The sequence below is a fragment of the Trachinotus anak genome, unplaced genomic scaffold, assembly GCF_046630095.1.
Source record: "Trachinotus anak isolate AG129_WGS33_773 ecotype Australia unplaced genomic scaffold, CSIRO_AGI_Tana_v1 ptg000011l, whole genome shotgun sequence".
Classification (NCBI taxonomy): domain Eukaryota; kingdom Metazoa; phylum Chordata; class Actinopteri; order Carangiformes; family Carangidae; genus Trachinotus; species Trachinotus anak.
This window is the reverse complement of record NW_027273862.1, coordinates 27,522,267-27,540,974: the sequence shown is the minus strand read 5'-3', so window position 1 is coordinate 27,540,974 and position 18,708 is coordinate 27,522,267. Positions and strand designations below refer to the sequence as shown.

General features: G+C 40.2%; 2 protein-coding genes across 3 annotated transcripts; one reads left to right on the top strand and one right to left on the bottom strand.

The window, feature by feature from the left end:
• The first annotated feature begins 130 nt into the window (after positions 1 to 130).
• zdhhc13 (zinc finger DHHC-type palmitoyltransferase 13) lies at positions 131 to 13,220 on the top strand. 2 transcript variants are annotated; one of them, XM_071489501.1, is made up of 17 exons: positions 131 to 222; positions 2,937 to 3,157; positions 4,567 to 4,689; positions 5,175 to 5,252; positions 5,638 to 5,782; positions 5,884 to 5,948; positions 7,241 to 7,403; positions 7,945 to 8,070; positions 8,214 to 8,347; positions 8,436 to 8,536; positions 8,720 to 8,844; positions 8,938 to 9,000; positions 9,095 to 9,188; positions 9,923 to 10,006; positions 10,101 to 10,258; positions 11,232 to 11,329; positions 12,204 to 13,220. In XM_071489501.1, exons 1-17 carry the CDS (start codon positions 199 to 201, stop codon positions 12,340 to 12,342), a joined length of 1,941 nt encoding a protein of 646 aa, XP_071345602.1. In that variant the 5' UTR covers positions 131 to 198; the 3' UTR covers positions 12,343 to 13,220. The 2 variants fall into 2 exon arrangements, with proteins under 2 accessions (XP_071345602.1, XP_071345603.1); XM_071489502.1 differs by lacking the exon at positions 131 to 222 and adding an exon at positions 357 to 380 and having other exon boundaries at positions 8,436 to 8,538; positions 8,722 to 8,844.
• A 612-nt stretch (positions 13,221 to 13,832) lies between these two features.
• On the bottom strand, positions 13,833 to 17,721 carry csrp3 (cysteine and glycine-rich protein 3 (cardiac LIM protein)). The gene is made up of 6 exons (XM_071489503.1): positions 17,584 to 17,721; positions 16,337 to 16,448; positions 14,939 to 15,107; positions 14,727 to 14,856; positions 14,256 to 14,349; positions 13,833 to 14,162 (listed from the first exon to the last, which is right to left on the bottom strand). Exons 2-6 carry the CDS (start codon positions 16,446 to 16,448, stop codon positions 14,089 to 14,091), a joined length of 579 nt encoding a protein of 192 aa, XP_071345604.1. The 5' UTR covers positions 17,584 to 17,721; the 3' UTR covers positions 13,833 to 14,088.
• Between the last annotated feature and the right edge of the window lie 987 nt (positions 17,722 to 18,708).

Below are 18,708 nucleotides of genomic sequence, written 5' to 3'. Positions count from 1 at the left end.
TGATGTGTTAATTGTGTTATTTTGTTTTCACTGTTTAATAATGCAGATAGGAGCTTTTTTTTTTTTTTGAGAATATTCCCCCATGTCCGTTTCGAGGTCCTGGCTTGACTTTTATTTTGAAAAGCAAACACAGGAAGTAGTACGTTGATTCTGGCCCGTCCGGCGACAGGAACTTTCCTTTCGTTCCTCCACAACAAGATGGACTGGACCGGGGACGCCAGTGTAAGTGGGTTTATATTCTTTACCTGCAGCTGTTACCTGGCTGGTAGGGCCGCTGGTTCGGCCGGCGGACACCTGGCTGGTGGATTTTATCCTAATTCCACCGCCTCCGCAGGTTGTTAGCATTGACGAGCTAGCTTGCGTGTACTCGTCGCTCGGCGGTAAGTTGCTGTGCCGCGGAATAACCTGTTCCGACATCGACACTAATCAACTGTCAGTTAGTCCGGTGGCTAATTTAGGCGCCTTTAACCTGCTGCTAGTTACCTGACGTTAACCTCTGTACCAGCTAACTAATTCATCAGTCCGGTTTAACTAGCTAATTTTTCTTCGTGTAAAGGATTGACGTCCACGTTACGGAAAGATTCGTGTGATTGACAGGACGAAGAAGAAGATGATGATGATGATGAAGATGATGTGTGGTTAACCATTTCCTTGCGTTTTTGCCCTTCGACAATTTAAGGCTAGCTTCACATTTCTCTTAAAACAATAGTCAGGTGCCCCATATGAAAATGGAAACAGGTTTTCCTTGTGTGTAATTGCTCTTCCTGTTCATACAGCCCAGTAAAATTATGTATTCAAAAACTTATCTGAAGGTTACCCTGAGGTATTCAGATCAAGTGAATATCTTCCAGAGTTAGATTGTTTTTATTTTGCAGTTTTCTCTTTGTCTTTCACCTTTGTTTCCCTGTAGAGATCATAAGGACTCATAGGGGGTTAACAAATCACAGATATAGACTTTACAGACAAGATGTAAAATCTTAAAATCAGTTCTACAACTCTCATGTAACCAGCAATTCAATTCAATTCAATTTTATTTGTATAGCGCCAAATCATAATATACATTATCTCAAGGCACTTTACAGGGTAAGGTCAAGACCTTACTTTGTTATAGAGAAAAACCCAACAGTTCCCACAAAGAGCAAGCGCTTGGCGACAGGGGGGAGGAAAAACTCCCTTTTAACAGGAAGAAACCTCCAACAGAACCGGGCTCAGGGTGGGGGGGGGGGTTCTGCCTCGACCAGCAAGGACTGATGTGATGTGGTAGCTTTTCTAAGGACAAGCCTGGCAGCAGCATTTTGTATCAGCTGTTGTTTTGCCTGTTGACGCCACAATAAAGAGCGTTGTGATAGTCCAGTCTGAAGGGGATACAATTGTGGATGACCTTCACTAGATCTGCAGATGAAAGGGATGGCCTGCTCCTGGTTAAATCTCTCAGTTGTACAAAGCAAGGTTATCCAATTTGGACAACTTAAGACTCAATCATTTTGGCCTGGAAAGAGGACTGGATTTTGTCCCTGAACATTTACACTGAGAGCATATTAACAGAGGGGGTGATTACGGTGAGAAACACCTCAGTTGGTGTTTGACAGATGGCAAGTGTTTAAAAACAAACTTGAAAAATTGTGAACCTGTCTATGAATGCAAAACTGTAATCCTTATCTCCAAGTCGTTGTACAAGTCCATAGCAAATTATCTTTAGGTATAAAAGGTAAAACTATTATGCAGAACAAATTGGTTATTACATCGATAGTATACTGCAAAAATAATTGTCTTATAACTTTGTAATTATTATGAACTTATAATTTCCAGTTAATGACCAAACTTAACCAAGAAGCAGATTTGGTGCACTGAACAATGTGTCACATCCCACAAACTGTTTAGAATATATGATTTTAATGTAAAATCTCAGTATGCAAAATAACTACTATCATAAGGTTTAGAAAATATAGCGAAGTATTAAGTGTAAAGATAAATTACATATTCAAAGTACAACTACTTTACTACACCTGCTTCAGAAAATGTACTTCACCACTGCTGCGTGTTTTCAACCAAATCCATGTATTTATACTTAATATACCCAGACGGCTTAGTCTGAGCCTTATGTTAAGTTACCCATCTGTCTGGATTATGGCAGCAGTCTGTCATGGTCATTAGTCTGACCATCAACATCAACATCTGGACTGACAAAAATAGCGTCCAGTTGATTTAATTCCAGAGAATGAAAAACAGCTGGTGATTCTCTGGTAAAGGTGTAGTTAACCCCAGAATACAAAACTCATTAACTCACATCTAAGGCAGAAAAAAAAAGTCTGTAGAACCACCAAACACAGTAATTTACCCCCTTCTCCAAATACTACAGGTTTTTGTTTACAAAAGGCATAAAATTCTATTATTATCTATATTTAGTTTTCTTTGTGTTATTTATAATTTTCATTATCGATTCATTTGTCTTTAAAATGTCTATAAAATGTCAGAAACATGAGAAATCATCATTTTGTCTCAAAGCCAAAGGTGATGTCTTAAGGCTGCTTTTTTTGGTAGGCATTGTCTGACACTAGACAATATTTGAAAATCTTCCCAGATAAATGAATCAAAAGAATTAGGGATTTGATGGTTAACTAATTTATATCATGTCACGGTATATTTTGTCATACAGCCAAATCCTACAGCTTGTGCACAGTCAGTCAAATTTTTTAAAGCTGAATGTTCATTATTTACCTCATTATCATCAGTTTCTTTCAGAGTGACACCTTCCTTTAAAAAATTCACCTTTCTCCTCGAATCAGTGAACCAGCTGTCATCTCTTTAATGGCTCCAGAAGTGTGAATTGCTGTGCTTGACTTAAATCAGTACTGTCACAACATTCTGCCAGTTTGAAGTTTCCATGTGGACCATTTTGAGCAAATCTGTGTATTTCCCCTGTGTTTGTGTGTCAGGATCACGGCCACGGCCACAGCTGTCACCACGGACATGCAGGCCACGGTCACAGTCACGGGCCAAGAGCAGCTGCATTCGGCGGGATGGGGCATCCCTTCATGCCAGCTTTTCATGGACAGTTCGGCAAAGGCGCAGATCAGGCGATGGAGCTCACTCAGCAGCCGAAGAAACGGTCGCACATGGACGACAGCAGCAACTGGGACATAGTGAAGGCAACACAGTAAGCTGTGGAAAGTTAGAGATATGGACGTTTAATGTGCGGTTACATTTCATGTGATGTCACAATTGTCAAAGTAGAGTATTTAAGCAGCACATTAACATTACTAGATGACATGTAGCTGATGTTTGAATTTCTGCACACACTTCATACATTTATGCACAAGACTTCCTGTTGCCCTTTTCCACTGCATGGTGTCAGCTCAGCTCGACTCACCTTTATTCACCTGTTTTGGTTTTCCATCAGATAAAAGTTGTGGATAGTATCTGGTCCGTTTTTTGGTGTTACCTTCACCGAGGTTGGAAGTGAGCTGAGGTGAAAACATTTCAGATTACTGATTGGTCCTCACTACTGCATCACCATTGTGTGAGACGGGATGTTCTGAACAAACCTGCCATTTTTAAACACATAAGTGACTGTGCTCCACTCACTGTAGCCTGTAAACATTTCTGTTATTGTACTATACTTTTAGTATGGCAACCTGAAAAATCACTGCGTTGTCAATTGAGGTGGTTCCAGGTGTTTCTCTGTTTGGTATCCCTTTGATATCCTCCATAACTCATGTATGGGTCGAGCTGAAGATGATGCTGAAGAAGCTTTAGGTGTTGTTGCTGTGGTAACTATGCTGCACTGAGGGGCTACTATCTGTAGCGGAAAAAGAAGTAACTGGTACCTAAAGCGACTAGAGTCAAGAGGAGGTGAGTCTGTACCTTGCAGTGGAAAAACGCTTAAAGATTCAAATATTAAAACTGTGTTGCGCAGAAGTAACGACACACCTTTTTGTCTCTGGCGCTGACAGATATTTGATCAGTGTATTTGCACAGGAGTTGTACAGCAAAACTGAAGGAATGCACAAAGGCCCTCAGAGCTCTGTGTTTTAATAGCAGTCACAGGGTGATGGTGTTTATTTTCTTGTTCAGACTGAAATAAATTTAGAGAGAAAACATTGTTCAATTAAAGGCTTCACAAACCTGTTAGTATGATTCAGTTCAGATCGCAGCTAACTGAAATGCAGGCTGATCACTAACTGCTCAGTGAGTCGAGGTGCAGCAGAGCAAAGGTCTCTCCTCTTGTACAACAGAGGAAGAAAAGAAAATAATCTACAGAGCCACTCCTATCTGTTTATTCATCTCACTGTTTGCCAGTATAGAGGAAACCATGTGTACATGTGCTGCAAATGTTTTTCACACACACACTGAAACTATGTCACACATAAATGCACAGCTGACACACCTTCCATGCTTTAGTAGTAGGTTTCATTGCAGTCACAGTCACAGCTCTGTATTTTATTTATTTGTCGTGTATTTTTATTATTATTTTAGAGCACAGTGGAACTTAAAGCATTAGTCTGGTAGTTATTATTATTATTGGTGTGTTTATATAAAATGCTTCTCTCCTTGTGATCCTCTCAGGTTCGGTATCCTGGAGCGCTGTAAGGAGCTGGTGGACGCAGGATACGATGTCAGGCAGCCGGACAAAGAGAACGTGACTTTGCTGCACTGGGCGGCCATCAACAACCGCACAGAGCTGGTCAAGTAAGACCTCCATGTATCATGTCTTTCTCACCTGACACAAGGAACCTGTTATTTAAACAAAAACACTGCACTGCAGGTTACTCACCAAACCACCACACATCCTGTGCCAGTCAGTATCTCAGTATCTGAATCTTCTACATTCCCCCCTGGGTGAAGAATAATCAGGGCTGTAGTAGAAAATAATAATGTTAGGATTTCAGGTGTAAATTCTTTGGTTGCTTGATTTGAGTGAAATGAGGTAAAACGAATATCAAATTAAAGACCATGTCAGTCCTTCCTCTGGGACTTCAAGTATTTTATTTTTCACTGTCAGGAGAAGCTGAGCTGAAGCACAGTGCTTTGAGCAATAATAAACAGCTCCACAAAAAGAAACAGGACAACTGAACTGAAATATAACAAGTTCCATCATGAAATGTTGTGAACTGTTGACATTTCTGCTTTAACACTAACTTGCTCTCTGTCTCTGCCCTGCTGTTTTCTGACAGGTATTATATTTCTAAAGGGGCGATAGTTGACCAGCTCGGAGGAGACCTGAACTCTACTCCTCTTCACTGGGCCATAAGGTGACTGTATGACCATGAAGGGATTGGTAGCTGGGGCTGACTGTTTAAATCTGATTGATTCAAATGTGGATTTATGTTTTTATTGATCAAGTCTGAAAAACAAAAGAAAACGATCTTTGTCATAAAGTATGAGGTATGTTCAGTTAAAAAGGGGAAATGTCATTTTTTCTGTAAACACTCCACATGTAGATAGACATGAGTGACTGATGATGCAGACAGAAACACAGTGACACAGATCGAAGCTTTGCCTTCATGATAAATAGATTAAAAAAGGACATTTGTAATTGATCCGTAGTTCTTAGAAAGCAGTTCTTCAGCTAAAGAGCTTTCATTTGCTGGAGGATGATACATGGACTCAATGATTTCAGTGTTTTCTTCATAACAGGCAGGGCCACCTACCCATGGTGATCCAGCTGATGAGATATGGAGCAGATCCCTCCGTCGCTGACGGAGAAGGTTACCGTGCTCTCCACCTGGCCATCCTCTTCCAGCATATGGCCATAGCAGCTTATCTGATGGCTAAAGGACAGGTCAGCCTGAGTTGTCTTTCACTTGGTCTGAGTTTATTTGTTTATGTTTCTGTTCCTTTATTTACCAGGCTGGTAATCCTTATTTGCCTTTTTGTTTTCAGGAAGTTGATGGGCCTGACTGCAACGGACAGACACCACTGATGTTAGCAGCACAGAAGATTATTGGGTGAGCACCCTAATCCTTTACAGACATGTTTTAAACCCCACTGGTGTCAATTAATGGTGTAAATAGCTTAATATTATTTAATATTGACACTGAACAGAGATCATGTCTGTGATGATTTTTCCATTTACAATCTTTATATAACCAAAGAACACAAGTTTTTGCTTCTCCTGGGATACATTTTTCATTTCTTCTTTGCCTTGATTTAAGAAAAATGTCTTTAAATGTTGCAGTTGCTGCACTTTTTCACTTTCAGTAATTTTATGTTTAGCAAAACCAGTAACTATGTACTTGAGTAGCTCTCCACTGACTCCATCGTTTAATTAAAACTTTTTGTTCATTGGGATCTGTGTTTCACCACAATCAATTTGAAATAATATGAATAAATATTAGATACTACATTAAAGTACCAGGTCTCAATATAGAGAAAAAATCAATATAGAAGGAACTGTGTGTGAGATTTAGCCCTCCAGAGCCTAGTGCCCAAACTGTAGGGGTTCAGAAATAATTGGACAGACACACATGAAATCAAACACAGCAGTGACTATATGTTGTATATTTTCCTTTTTTCTCTACAATCTTCTCTTCCCATTATTTTGATAGAGGTTGATTTTTATTTCTTCAGTCCACAGGACTTTGCTCGACAACTCTTATGGTGTCTTTTAGTGTGTTTTCTTTGTGAACTGCAGCCTGGTCTTTCTGTTTTTGAGGTTTACCAGAGGTTTGCTTCCTGTGGTGAATCTTCTGGGGTCAGGTTCATGAAGTTTTCTCTTGATCGTTGACTGGGAAATGTGTATGCCCACATCCTGGAGAGCATTCTCCACTTGCTGTGCAGACATAAAAGGGTTTTTCTTAAAAATGGAAAAACCTCTGCTCACCCACTGGACTTCCTCAGTCTACCAGCTCATTTGCCTTTTCTACTTTTCCACTGTGCACCTGCTTTTTTAGGTCGTACTCAAATGTTGATTTTGGCAAAGCGATCAACTATCTTTATTATCTCTGACAGACTTTTATGTGTGAGCTTTTTCTGTGCATGAACTTATGTTGAAACAACACACAATTGCCCAAGAAACATTTAGGAGCCAAGTGTCCAAATACCTTTGAAGCATTGCAGTTTGGGCTAAAAGGGTTGTATCTACTACACAGCTCTGTCATATTGATGTAAACCTATTCAAATTATAGCTGGGGACTTTGGACTTTATTGTAGTATCCATTATTGTATTTCATATTGAATATGCTGAGGCACACTTTGTCATTAGTATGTAGTATCTAAAAATGTTGTTATTCTGTCCTAGGCCTGAGCCCACTAACTTCTTAATCAAGAATAATGCTTCTGTGAGCGCTGTGGACAAAGTGAACAGAAACACTCCGCTGCACTGTGCCGTGCTGGCAGGAAACGTAGACGCCGCCCACATCCTGCTGGAGGCCGGGGCCAGTGTGGACGCAGACAACATCAATGTGAGCATCACTAAACTCGCTGCAAAAAGAATAATAGTCTAATAGTGTAGGTTTCAGAGTAACATATACCACCACTAAATGACCAAACACAGACCTTTGGAAACAGTGACGCAGACACCCACAGTTCTGCCACCATGACCACCTAATACTCATGTGATGCCTTCAGTAACAGTTCCACGTCGTCGTTGGTACAAGCAAAAGTCTCTCGTCTTACTTTTCGTTCTAAGAAACCAACCACGAAGAAGACAATCTGTTGTTTACAGCGGCGCATGCATCCCCAGTGTATAAGAATGGTCATGTGATCTGCATTTTCAGGCCTTTTAGTATGGACAGAGATTATTTCTGACATGGAGCTAAAACATTTGTCTGTTTTCTTTTTAAAATGCCATTTTAAAATAAAAACATACTTTTGTGGATGTAGCCTCAATGCACTATGTTTTGACATTGTGTTTAAAAGACAATTAAATACACTTATATTACCTGATATTTTTAATCAGTGACACTGCAGGTCTTCATGGTGTTTTTAATTCTTCTTCCTTAGGGTCACACGCCCATCGATTTGGCCCACCAGGTGCACAGCCCGCTGCTCATCCACATGCTCAACCATGTGAAGCAGGAGAGGATTCGCTCCAACTCACGCTGTCTGCGGTTCATCAACAGATACAAGGTATACAGACACTACAGAACACACACACACACACACACACACACACACACACACACACACACACACACCATCTCAAATTACAGATTAAAACACTCCTGGTCACACATGAACAAAAATGCAAAAATCTGTTTGCATTTTTGCAGGTCATTCTGCAGTTTTTGCTCTGCACTGCTGCCTTTGGAAGTGTGGGCGCAATAGTTGATATGAACTCAGAGTCCTGGTTGCTTAAAGGAATCCTGCTGGCCTGTGTGATAGGTGTGATCAACCTGGCCTCAAGGTGAGAACAAGTCTCCACTGACCTGTTCTCTTGACTAAATGTGCTCCATATGCATGTAATACAAAACTGGCTGTTTGTGTCTAAACAGGAATTTCCCGACCCTAGCCTTTCAGTCTCTCCTACCAGCTACATCCCTCATGGCTTCAGTCTTCTGGATGCTCGTCACCTGGTGCCTCTGGTTCCTGCCAGATATCCTTTCTTTAAAGAAAACACCAACCTGCAGAACTCGGATCAATGTGTGTGTTATTCTTTGTTATCACCGTGATGCCAGTAAGCTCAGCAGATGAGTTTCCTGGAGTTCGATGTCATGTTTTATATTGTGGTCTTTTGATCAAGTTCATGAACAAAGGGTTTCTTAACCTGAAACCTCACATGGTCCTAGCGCCACAGTTCAGGTTCTGTTCACTCTGAATGCCACTGCTCTGCTCTACTACTACCTCCGCACCTGCAGGACAGACCCGGGCTTCATCAAGGCAACCGAAGAGGAGAAGAAAATGGTTTGAGGGTTATTATAATAATTATTATAATGTTATTTCACATGTGGATGTTTTAAGCACAACTGAGCTGAGGTTTTGTTCTTGTGCTGTCAGAATGTGTTGATGTTGGCCGAAGCCGGCTGTCTGGACCCCAAAATATTCTGCACTTCCTGCATGGTGAAGCTCCGAACTCTTTCATCACATTTTACGACACTGTTCCATTAACACAAACAGTAACAACCTCTTCTGCTTTACTTCGCTTTGTTCACAGATAAAGAAACCAATGAGAGCACACCACTGCTTCACCTGTGATGCCTGTGTGGCGAAGCAGGACCACCACTCCGTCTGGACCAACAGCTGCATTGGTATGACTGACTGTAGTTACAAGTCACTGTAAAGAAATGAACTTTTTTCTAGTTTGAGAGCACATACTTCCACCAAGGATGAACAGTCCTCAAAATGTGTTTGTGTGTTGCTTGTGTGGTGAGACTGGGCTTGGGATATATATCAGATTATTTTCATTTAAATTCTGCAGTAAATGACCTGCTCCACTGTGTTTAATCCTTATTGATAAAAATTATTTGTTCCTTTTCCAAAGGTTCAACTTTCCACTGTGTGTTGACAGGTTTTAAATATAATCTGCTAATTTAAATTAACTATTAAACAAGACTAAAAAGCTCATTGGGGGTGTGATTAGAAATCCTGTTTTATATTCTGCCAAAGCAACTACTTTCCTTTTACACGTAAATATCTGTTCAGAAAAAATAAAAAAGTAAATCTTTGATACACATTCATTAGCAGAAGTTAGAAATGACAACAAATGTTTGCTGCAACAGCTGTAACTCTTTAATTAATTAATTTAATAATAGATTTGTGTTTATATTTATGTTAGTTGATTACTTAATAGAGTTCAGTAACTCATTGACCATCACTTTATTTCAGTCTCCATCTGAGGATGTTACATTTGCCTTTTGTCTTATCATGATGTGTTAAGTTATTACAGTAACAGCATTTGTTAAATTATCTGCTCCTTCAGAAATGCTCTTGCTTTTGATCCTGTGACAATTTGTCATCTTCCACATTTCTTCTTCTCTTCCAGGTGCGAGGAACCATCACTACTTCATCCTCTTCCTGCTGTCCCTCATGCTGATGGGAGCCTGGATGTTCTACGGTTGTCTCGTGTGTGAGTGACTCGACATACAGTGTAATCACAGTGTCTGACATTGTTGTGCATTTAACCCTGGATACAGATGCCTGTGCTGTGTATGTTCTTCCAGACTGGTCGACTCACTGTGCGCTGCATTATGAGGAGCAGGGCCTGTGGGGCGTGGTCTCTGCCCTGGTCAGCTGCTCTCCCTGGCTGCTCAGCATCTTCGTGCTGGCCTTCTACCACACCTGCTGGTCCGGCTTGATCCTGCTGCTGCAGCTCTACCAGGTGACTGGCTGTTTGGAGTGTGTCAACAAGTTTCTATGGCTCCCAGAGGTTTACTGCAGTGATATTTTTTTTTTGGTTTGCCTGCTTGCTTTTTGGGAGAGCCACAGCATCCTCTGCGGTGTCCATGGCAGGAAACCATGCACCATGATCTGTGTTTGGAAGACTCCAGTGATTCCTTTAAGCCTTCAGCTGTTACTCTGTGGTTCTTTGTTACTGATCTTTCTGCCTTGCCCTTTTGGAATCATCTTAGCTGGACGTCCACTTCCAGAGAGAACAGCCACAGAACTAAATCATCCCCATTTATAGACTGTTTATATCTATTTACAGTCTGTGTAACTGTGGACTGATGGGTATCTAAACCCTTTGAGATGACTCTGTCACTCTTTCCAGCAAATTCAAAATGTTAGAGTTTGAGTTACTTTTTATAGGTCAGCATAGGCAAGGCAAGACATATTTATTTGTAAAGCATATTATCATACACAGGAGTCATTCAGTGTGCTTAACAGAAAATAAAAGAAGCATAAAAATAGAAGTAAAAAGCATAATAAGAAAAGTGAATAAAACAGTGTAAACACACAGACTATAAAACAGATAATATCTTTTAAAGCTCGAACCCTCACCTCCAACCTGGTCTAACTCCAGACTCCAGTCAGCTGTTGTTGATGGCATTAGCTGATGGGTTCACATACTTTTTTTCAACTAAACTGAATGTGTGAATGATGTTTTCAATACAGGCAAGAACAACACAATGATTTCTGTAGTTAAAATCAATTGTGTTTGTTCATTATTAAAACTGAGATTAACATCGATCATATTTTAGGGCAAATTTATGCATAAATGGATGTAATTCCAAAGGGTTTACTTAATAATATAATTACTTTGTATATTCCATTTGACTATAGCTGTGTTTATACGCACAACAAATGTTCTCTATCCTTGCGTTGACTGGTGTGTTTCCTGTGTGTGGGAGCAGATTGCCTTCCTGGGACTGACCACAGCAGAGCGGACGAACCTGACTTTTCACCAGAGGAAGCTCCGGCAGCCCGTCTCCCTGAAACAGAATCCGTACAAGTGAGTTGTATATTAGTGCTGCATTTTATTTACTGCAATACTTTTGCCTTTAAGCTGCTTTTAAATCAAAAGTATTGCTAATGTTGTTAGTTGATTGCGGTGTTGTAATTACATAGCAGCAGGACGAGCGTCACGCTTTTCAGTCAAGGTCTTGTGCAATAATGAACGACTCAATCTACATTGGCCCTGTGTTATTACTGATGTTAGTCTCTGTGGAAATAAGATCAGGACCTAAATCAGTGAACATGTGTAAGCTCATGTCTGCAAATGTCTCCTGAGAGGTTTGTGAATGTGCAAGCAGATGTGCACATGTATGCTGAGAATAGTTAACCTGTTACAAGTAATTGTAACTGCCATGTCACCACTGCTTCCCAGCACAGCTCAGTAAATCTAATCTATTTGTTATTTTTCAACACTAAAAAGTCTCTGGTATTAATTGATTTGCACAAAATCTGTTTAGTTAAACGTGAGGTTGGATTTTTTTCTGCCTTTGCAGCTTGTAACTGTGGCTGTGGTTTAGATTATTTTATGCGATGAAAAGTGCAGCTCATTTAAAATCATCCTGTCTGATGATTTGTGTGGAAATGTGTGAAAGGATTAAAATTTCTGGGAAAAATAAGCAAAATACATTTTTGTACACTTTTCAAATTTTCAGCATTTTCAGCGGTGCATCCTGATTTTGTTTCCGTTAATCCGTCTCCTGACACTCAATCCAGTGTAATTCAGTAAATTGAAAATACGTCCTCTGTCCAATACATTCACACACATAGAAACAAGCATCTAAGAAAGCAAAGATGATAATGCGGCGCAAAATGTGAAAAAAGTGCAAGTGACTGACTCTGACTGAGCGTCGTCTCTGATCGTCCCTCTGCAGTTTGGGCGTGGTGCGGAACCTGGTGTCCTTTTTCCAGCTGCGTTGTTGTGGCCTCTTCAAACCGACCATCATCGACTGGACGCAGCAGTTTCCACCTGGACGCGACCAGCACGCGTTCGGACTGACTGACATGGTCTGACCTCACCGCTGCCCCTCGCTCAGGGTCAAGGGTCAGACATTAAACAGTGGTTCTGGACCAAAAGCACAGATTCTATTTATTTATTTTTTTATGTGTTGGCTCTTTGTGAAGAGAGAACACAATATTAGAAGTTGGGAATAACACAAAGCAACATGTAGATATTGATTCAGTTGCTCTTTGTACAGACTGCTGCTGCCTTATACTTGACCAATGTGAGTGAAATGAAAATCACAATCGTTTTAATTTGGGTTAACTGAACCTTTAAAGACCTAAATTGTAATTGAAGTTTTGAGCTGTTTTTTATGGACGCATCAAGCCTATTTTTATTATCTGTTCTGGAAAAAAAAGGATCTTTGTACGTGTAAACACTTTGTTTTAAGACTTTTGTAAGATTGCATGTGTTTAATAATGAATGACCACTATAGTACTTCAATAAAGCAATGTTGTGCCTGTCTTTTTAAGTTGCTCTGTGTGGATTCAGGGACCTCGAAATACAGGGGCTGGACAAATTAAAACATCAGCAAATACCACAATGGAGATGTGTTGTAACGAAAATACCCTGTTGATTGTAAGTATTGATCAGGGTGCTGATTGATCCTCAAATGTCTTGTTTTGTTCGATATTCAATTTACTGTGATATATAAAACTGAGAAAACCAGAAAATCTTTGTATTTGAGAGGCTGAAATACAGAAAGTTGATTATTTTTCTGTCGATTGACTAATTGTTGCAGCTCTGTTTATGATTCTGTGTTGTCTGCACTTGACCACCTCTTGACTGCATTTTAGCTAGTCTTGTTTTTCAGCAGCTTTAAAGGTGTCCTTGTAACAGGAAGTGCCTGGCAGCTTGTTTTTATTAAAGGTGTCTTTGTGTCACAGTTCTTGGTTGCGGTATCAGATCATCAGTAACCACACAAAGTTCAATTAGGTGACTGCACCGGAGACAGAAAGGGAAGAATGCTTTTCATCCAAAAACCTTTCACGGATAAAGGCGCAAATCATGTAACAAACAGGGTTCTTTTTTTTGGAGCAGCTGTTTTCTGTGTGTTTGTCAGCTCCTTTAATTTAATAGTGTGAGATAACAGCTCCAATTTTAGTTTAACAAAAACATCAGAGCCAATCCCGCTCTGCATGGCTGCCCACATATAATTGTATGGGAAAAAGTAACACATTCCATTTGTTAAACACTTGTTGCCCTCATTATTCTAATTAAATGTTGCACTGAATTATTTATGAATGCAAATAAGGTTCTATTAATAATTAACTTTGACTAGATGAGGCACTGCTAATTGTCTTTTCACAGCTGGAGGTAACGGTGGTAGAAATTCGACTTATAAACAGGGTTGGGCAAGTCGTTTTGTAGTTGTCATCAAAGCTTTATAATAAACAAAAGAATTATCTAAAAACTGATCTATTACAATGATGCAGCTGTTTTCTGCGTCTGAAATACAAAAGATGTGAAAGAAGTGAAATGAAGGACAAGGACCTCAGGCTGTATTTAAATGCTCTGTTTCCTCTTTTCCTTTATTTCAAGAAATATTATCAGTCTTCATTAACAAACTCTATTCAGGATACAGTCTCAAGTATCTGTTGTAAAAGTAAGATAGTAGTTCACAGTTACACAGACTCTTGATGGCTAACACGGCATCTACTCATCACAAAGCATCATTCAGTGTAAACGTAAAGTCTGAATGGGAAGAGCTGCAGTTTAACAGTAAATGTGAGTTTGAGGTTTTAAAAACCAGATGTTTACTCCCGTTCCTCCAGCATGGCGGCGTTTCCCAGTCCAAATCCTTTTGGGCCAAAGTTTTTGGCGTAGCAAACTGGAGAGACGGTCAGAAAACAACGAGTCAATGATAAACAGCATTTTCTGATTGGATTTTCATGTGTGTGTGTGTGTGTGTGTGTGTGTGTACCTTTACAGTACAGCTCTCCATCTTTATCTGTCACTGTGGTCGACTCCAGGCTTTTACCACACAGTGCACAGCGGAAACAGGTTTTATGCCAGGGCTACACACACATACACAGAGAGGGACAGACACACACATATCAATAACAGCTAAGATATTAAAAAAAAAACTGAAGTTCAAGTTGCGTCCCCGAGGGTCTGCAGAGTTGTGGCACAGTCGAACCAAAATCCACCTGATGAAATTTACTTGTTAAGCCAGGTTGAAGGAGGCTGGTCTGTTCACCACTGACTGAACTCTGACCTTTAAATCTGTCAGAGCTGATTGGAGATCGAAACAGGAAACACACACTTGAATTTATCTGTAATTCAGGCTTCGATTGTAGTGAACGGGAGATGGAGCAAATATTTGTTATCTGGAATTATAATGTGACTGTACCTTTAAAGGAAAGGAAGGTCACATGGTCATTAATGTCCTCACCTTTCCTGCTCCCATCACCTTCTCGGCAGCGTAGACGGCTTTGGAGCAGCGAGGGCAGCGGTCTGACCCTCCAAACTTCTGGGAAGATTTGTTTGGATTTGAGTTTGTTGGAGGAGGTCTTGGTTTGGATCTAGAACAACAAAAGATTATAAAGACTTTCTCTCAAGCTGGGTTCAGGAGGGAACCGTCATGGAGAAGTTCATTATTCTCACTCATGAGGCTGGTCTACGTTCTCTCCAGGAGGATCGGAGCTCAGAGCTCCAGCTCCTTGCCCATATCCGTAGCCCTTTGGCCCATATCTCTTGCCGTAGCAGGACTTGCAGTATATCTCAGACTCATGTGCTGCGACCGTGGTGCTGTCCAGCCCCTTTCTGCAGGTCACTGTGTGGAAAAAAACACATGACAAAGAACACACACTTGAACCCGTTATTGTTTGGTTATATTTGGCTGGGGTTAAATGGTTTGCCCAGACTCTGAGGAGTGTCATGGTGGAGTAATGGAGGTTAAATAAAGCTCCCACCTAGCGAGTTTTATCAGTCAGCAGTGGCATAACACATAGTCAGATGTCTTGTGTTTCTATTTGTGGGACGAGAGGAGAGTGTGAGGGGAATGTTCGAGAAAAGATGAACACTTAGCAGATGGATGAGCTTATCACAAAGACCTTTCAGAGCTCCCACTGGAACGGTCCAGCAGTCAGCAGTGTTGGTGTGTGTGCAGAGAACAGTAACATGAGGTGTCCAGCGTCTGAGTCCCTGGATTAGAGCGCTGCAGCTGGAAGATCTGGTTATGGCCTGAGAGCTTTGGCTTTGTGTCACGACAAGACCACAACTGAAATTCAGACCACGATCTCAGGCCAAACAGAAGGAGAGGAGGGGAAACTCCGCTGGGCTGTCACACCCAGAGAGCGGCCATTCGACCCAGAGAGCGGCCTTTCGACCCAGAGAGCGGCCATTCGACTACTAGGACATGAGAAAGAAAATGTGAGTCACTGCTGACAGGAGGTGGACAGTGGTGGCTGAACTGTAAAAAAAAAAAAAAAAAAAAACAAGAAATAAAGCAGATGAAAAGGGTGTAAGAAGAAGGAATATATAGTAGAGAGAAAATGAAGCAAGAGAGGAAAGGAGTGAAGGAAGGAGCCAGGAAAGAATGGAAGCAAGAAGGAAAGGAAGGACGGAGGCAAAGAATGGAAGGAAGGACGTAAGGAAGGAGACAAGAAAGAATGGCAGCAAGAAGGAAAGAAAGGAAGGAAGGAAGGAAGGAGGCAAGAAAGAATGGAAGCAAGAAGAAAGGAAGGAAGGAAGGAAGGAAGGAAGAAGGCAAGAAAAAGATAAAGGTGATTTGAGCAAGAAAGACAAAAACGAAGAGAAAAGAAAAAAGCAAATAAAAGGAAATGAAAAGCGAATAAAATAAATTAAAACCCTCATCTTTACTTCAAAAGATGAAGAGAATAATAGAGGCTCCTCCTTCATACACAGCACCCGAAGGTGTCACCAACAGGGTTGATAAGAGCAGATAAGACACGGAGAGATGGAGGGAGACAGCTCCGTCCACCATGACACTCTCTCTCTCTCTGCTCGGCCAGCGATGAGGAGAAGGAACCGTCTGCTCACTGCAGATGAAGCAGGTCTTATGGAAGCTCCGGCCGTTGCACTGGATCTCCTCTGCGTGGTACACCGTCTTGTCACAGGCCGCACACTTGGCCCCCCCCCCCCAGTTCGGCATCTTAGAGGAACAAAACAAACAAAAGTAGCTGATCACATGTTTAATCTGTTATTTAATTTAATCTGTTGATTTTTCCATTAACTTAAACCAAATTTTTAACATCTGAGAAGCTGGAAGCAGAAAGTGTTTGACATTTTTGATTGACAATTCCTTCATCCAAACTATTGCCAATCGATTTAAAATGAACTGATCCATGAACTCAACTTATCATTCAGCTGATATGTTAAAATTCTTCAACTATTCATTTATAATCACATAAAAAGAAGAAAAATCCTTGTTTCAATATCACTTCATAAATGACAAAGAAATTCCTTTAAATATGTTTTATTTTATTCTATTTTTTGATCAAGTAATCAACCAGTTAAAGAAGTGTGATCTGCCTTTTATCTGAGGATGTTCTTATATAGATGTGACTCCAGACACATTTATATGAAGGTAGAGATAATAGATAATAGTTCTGTTTATGTTCTCATGTCCTTTTTAATTTCTGCACCACATTTTCCACATGTAAATCCAATCTGGAGACGTACTGACATCTTTTAAGATGTTATGTTATTTAATTTTCAAATTAAATGGTCGGTAAAATAAAAACTTAACCTAAAACCTGTCCATATATTGACCTGTTTAAGGTGAGGTGGTCAACATCCTGTGTCTCCTGGGTGAAACGAGCTCTTCCACAGGGTTGCTCAGGTTTCTTTCCTCCATCAGTTTTGATGGTTTCCATCTCACTTTGACTCATCATATTTGACTCTAATGCTCCCAGACTCCAGCTTCACTAAAAGCCTTCTGGTTTTCTGTTGGACATATCAGCTCCCGCTCATATCAGAGGCTGCCCATCACCTCACAGGACTGGTATGTGATATTCCAGGAATAGAGGCTTTACTACGACACCAGACAGACATAAAAACTGAGCTGCCTGACAATAAAATACGACTGGAAAGTTCTGAATTTTCTTGAGACGAATCAGAAATCTCTCGCCTGACATTTATATTCATGTCAAAAAGAAAAAAAAAGTCTGATAAAGTTAATGTAATTCCACCTTAAAAAAAACTAAAATAATCATAAACCAACCATATTACCTATGTGTCGTAATATACCACTCAACAACTTAAATATAAAGGAAATGAGTCCTTACCTTGAATCCGAGTCTGTATGCTCCGGTCCTAACGTGGCAGTGAACACCCCGGGTGGCTTATATACCTTCCATCACCGCTGACACTGCTCTGAAACTATCCTCCTAAAATAACTTGTGACAGAGCAGAGCCCTCTGACCCTTCATCACACACTGAATATCAGCCCCTCAAACATTTGTTCTGGACTCACAGACTGACACAGGAAGCTAAACTCTGACAGCTGCGAACAGGGAGGCAGCGACATGATGTGTTATAGGATTACCAACATGAATAATGGGGAGTCAAAGCATGAAAATCACAGCTGCACACCTGAATATGAAGGCATGGTGCAGCTTGAGCACTAGTGACCTTGTGATGCTCGTTATCTGCCAGAAAAATAGTTGGTTGGAAAGCTGAACAATGCGGAGAATTTATTATAGGTTTGACCTGAGAGAGGCCACAATGGAGAGGTCATGTTTAAAAAAATGTAATTTATCATCTGTATTGTTGCCATTTTAAGACGGATCATACCATATTCAAAAGCACATGGAACAGGAATGTAATTTGTGCAGTTAAATGGGAAAATATTGATTTAAATAGATTTAATAAAGTGAGACAAACTGGGAAATCGTTCAGATTATCATGAATGAAATGTAATTATGAGTATCTCCACTTCCACTCAAGACATCAAGTTCAAGACCTTCATTGTCACCAAGAGATAGTAACAATATTCCATATAAAAGTACCAAATTTACACTTATCAAATTTAACAAGGAGGAAGGCAATTAAAAGAAAGTCATATATAAATATCAATTTAAAAAATACTGTATTAAATATAATATTGAGCTATAAAATATAATCACTGTGTAAAAGAATTGCAAAAATGTCAACAAACCAAACTGCCTGTAAAGTGACCATCCATGGTAATCTAATGTATATAAAACTTTATATTAACACTAACGATCCATTCAGCTAATTAAAAGAACAGTGTACAACCTACAACCTCATATTACTGTTCTCTGCACAGGTGCTAATGAACTGCTATCTATATGTGGCGTGATACATGTGATTTCATTAACACTTGTTTTTCTTTTTAAGAGTATATGATGATGAAAATCTATGTATGTCTGTAAATCAATAACAACATT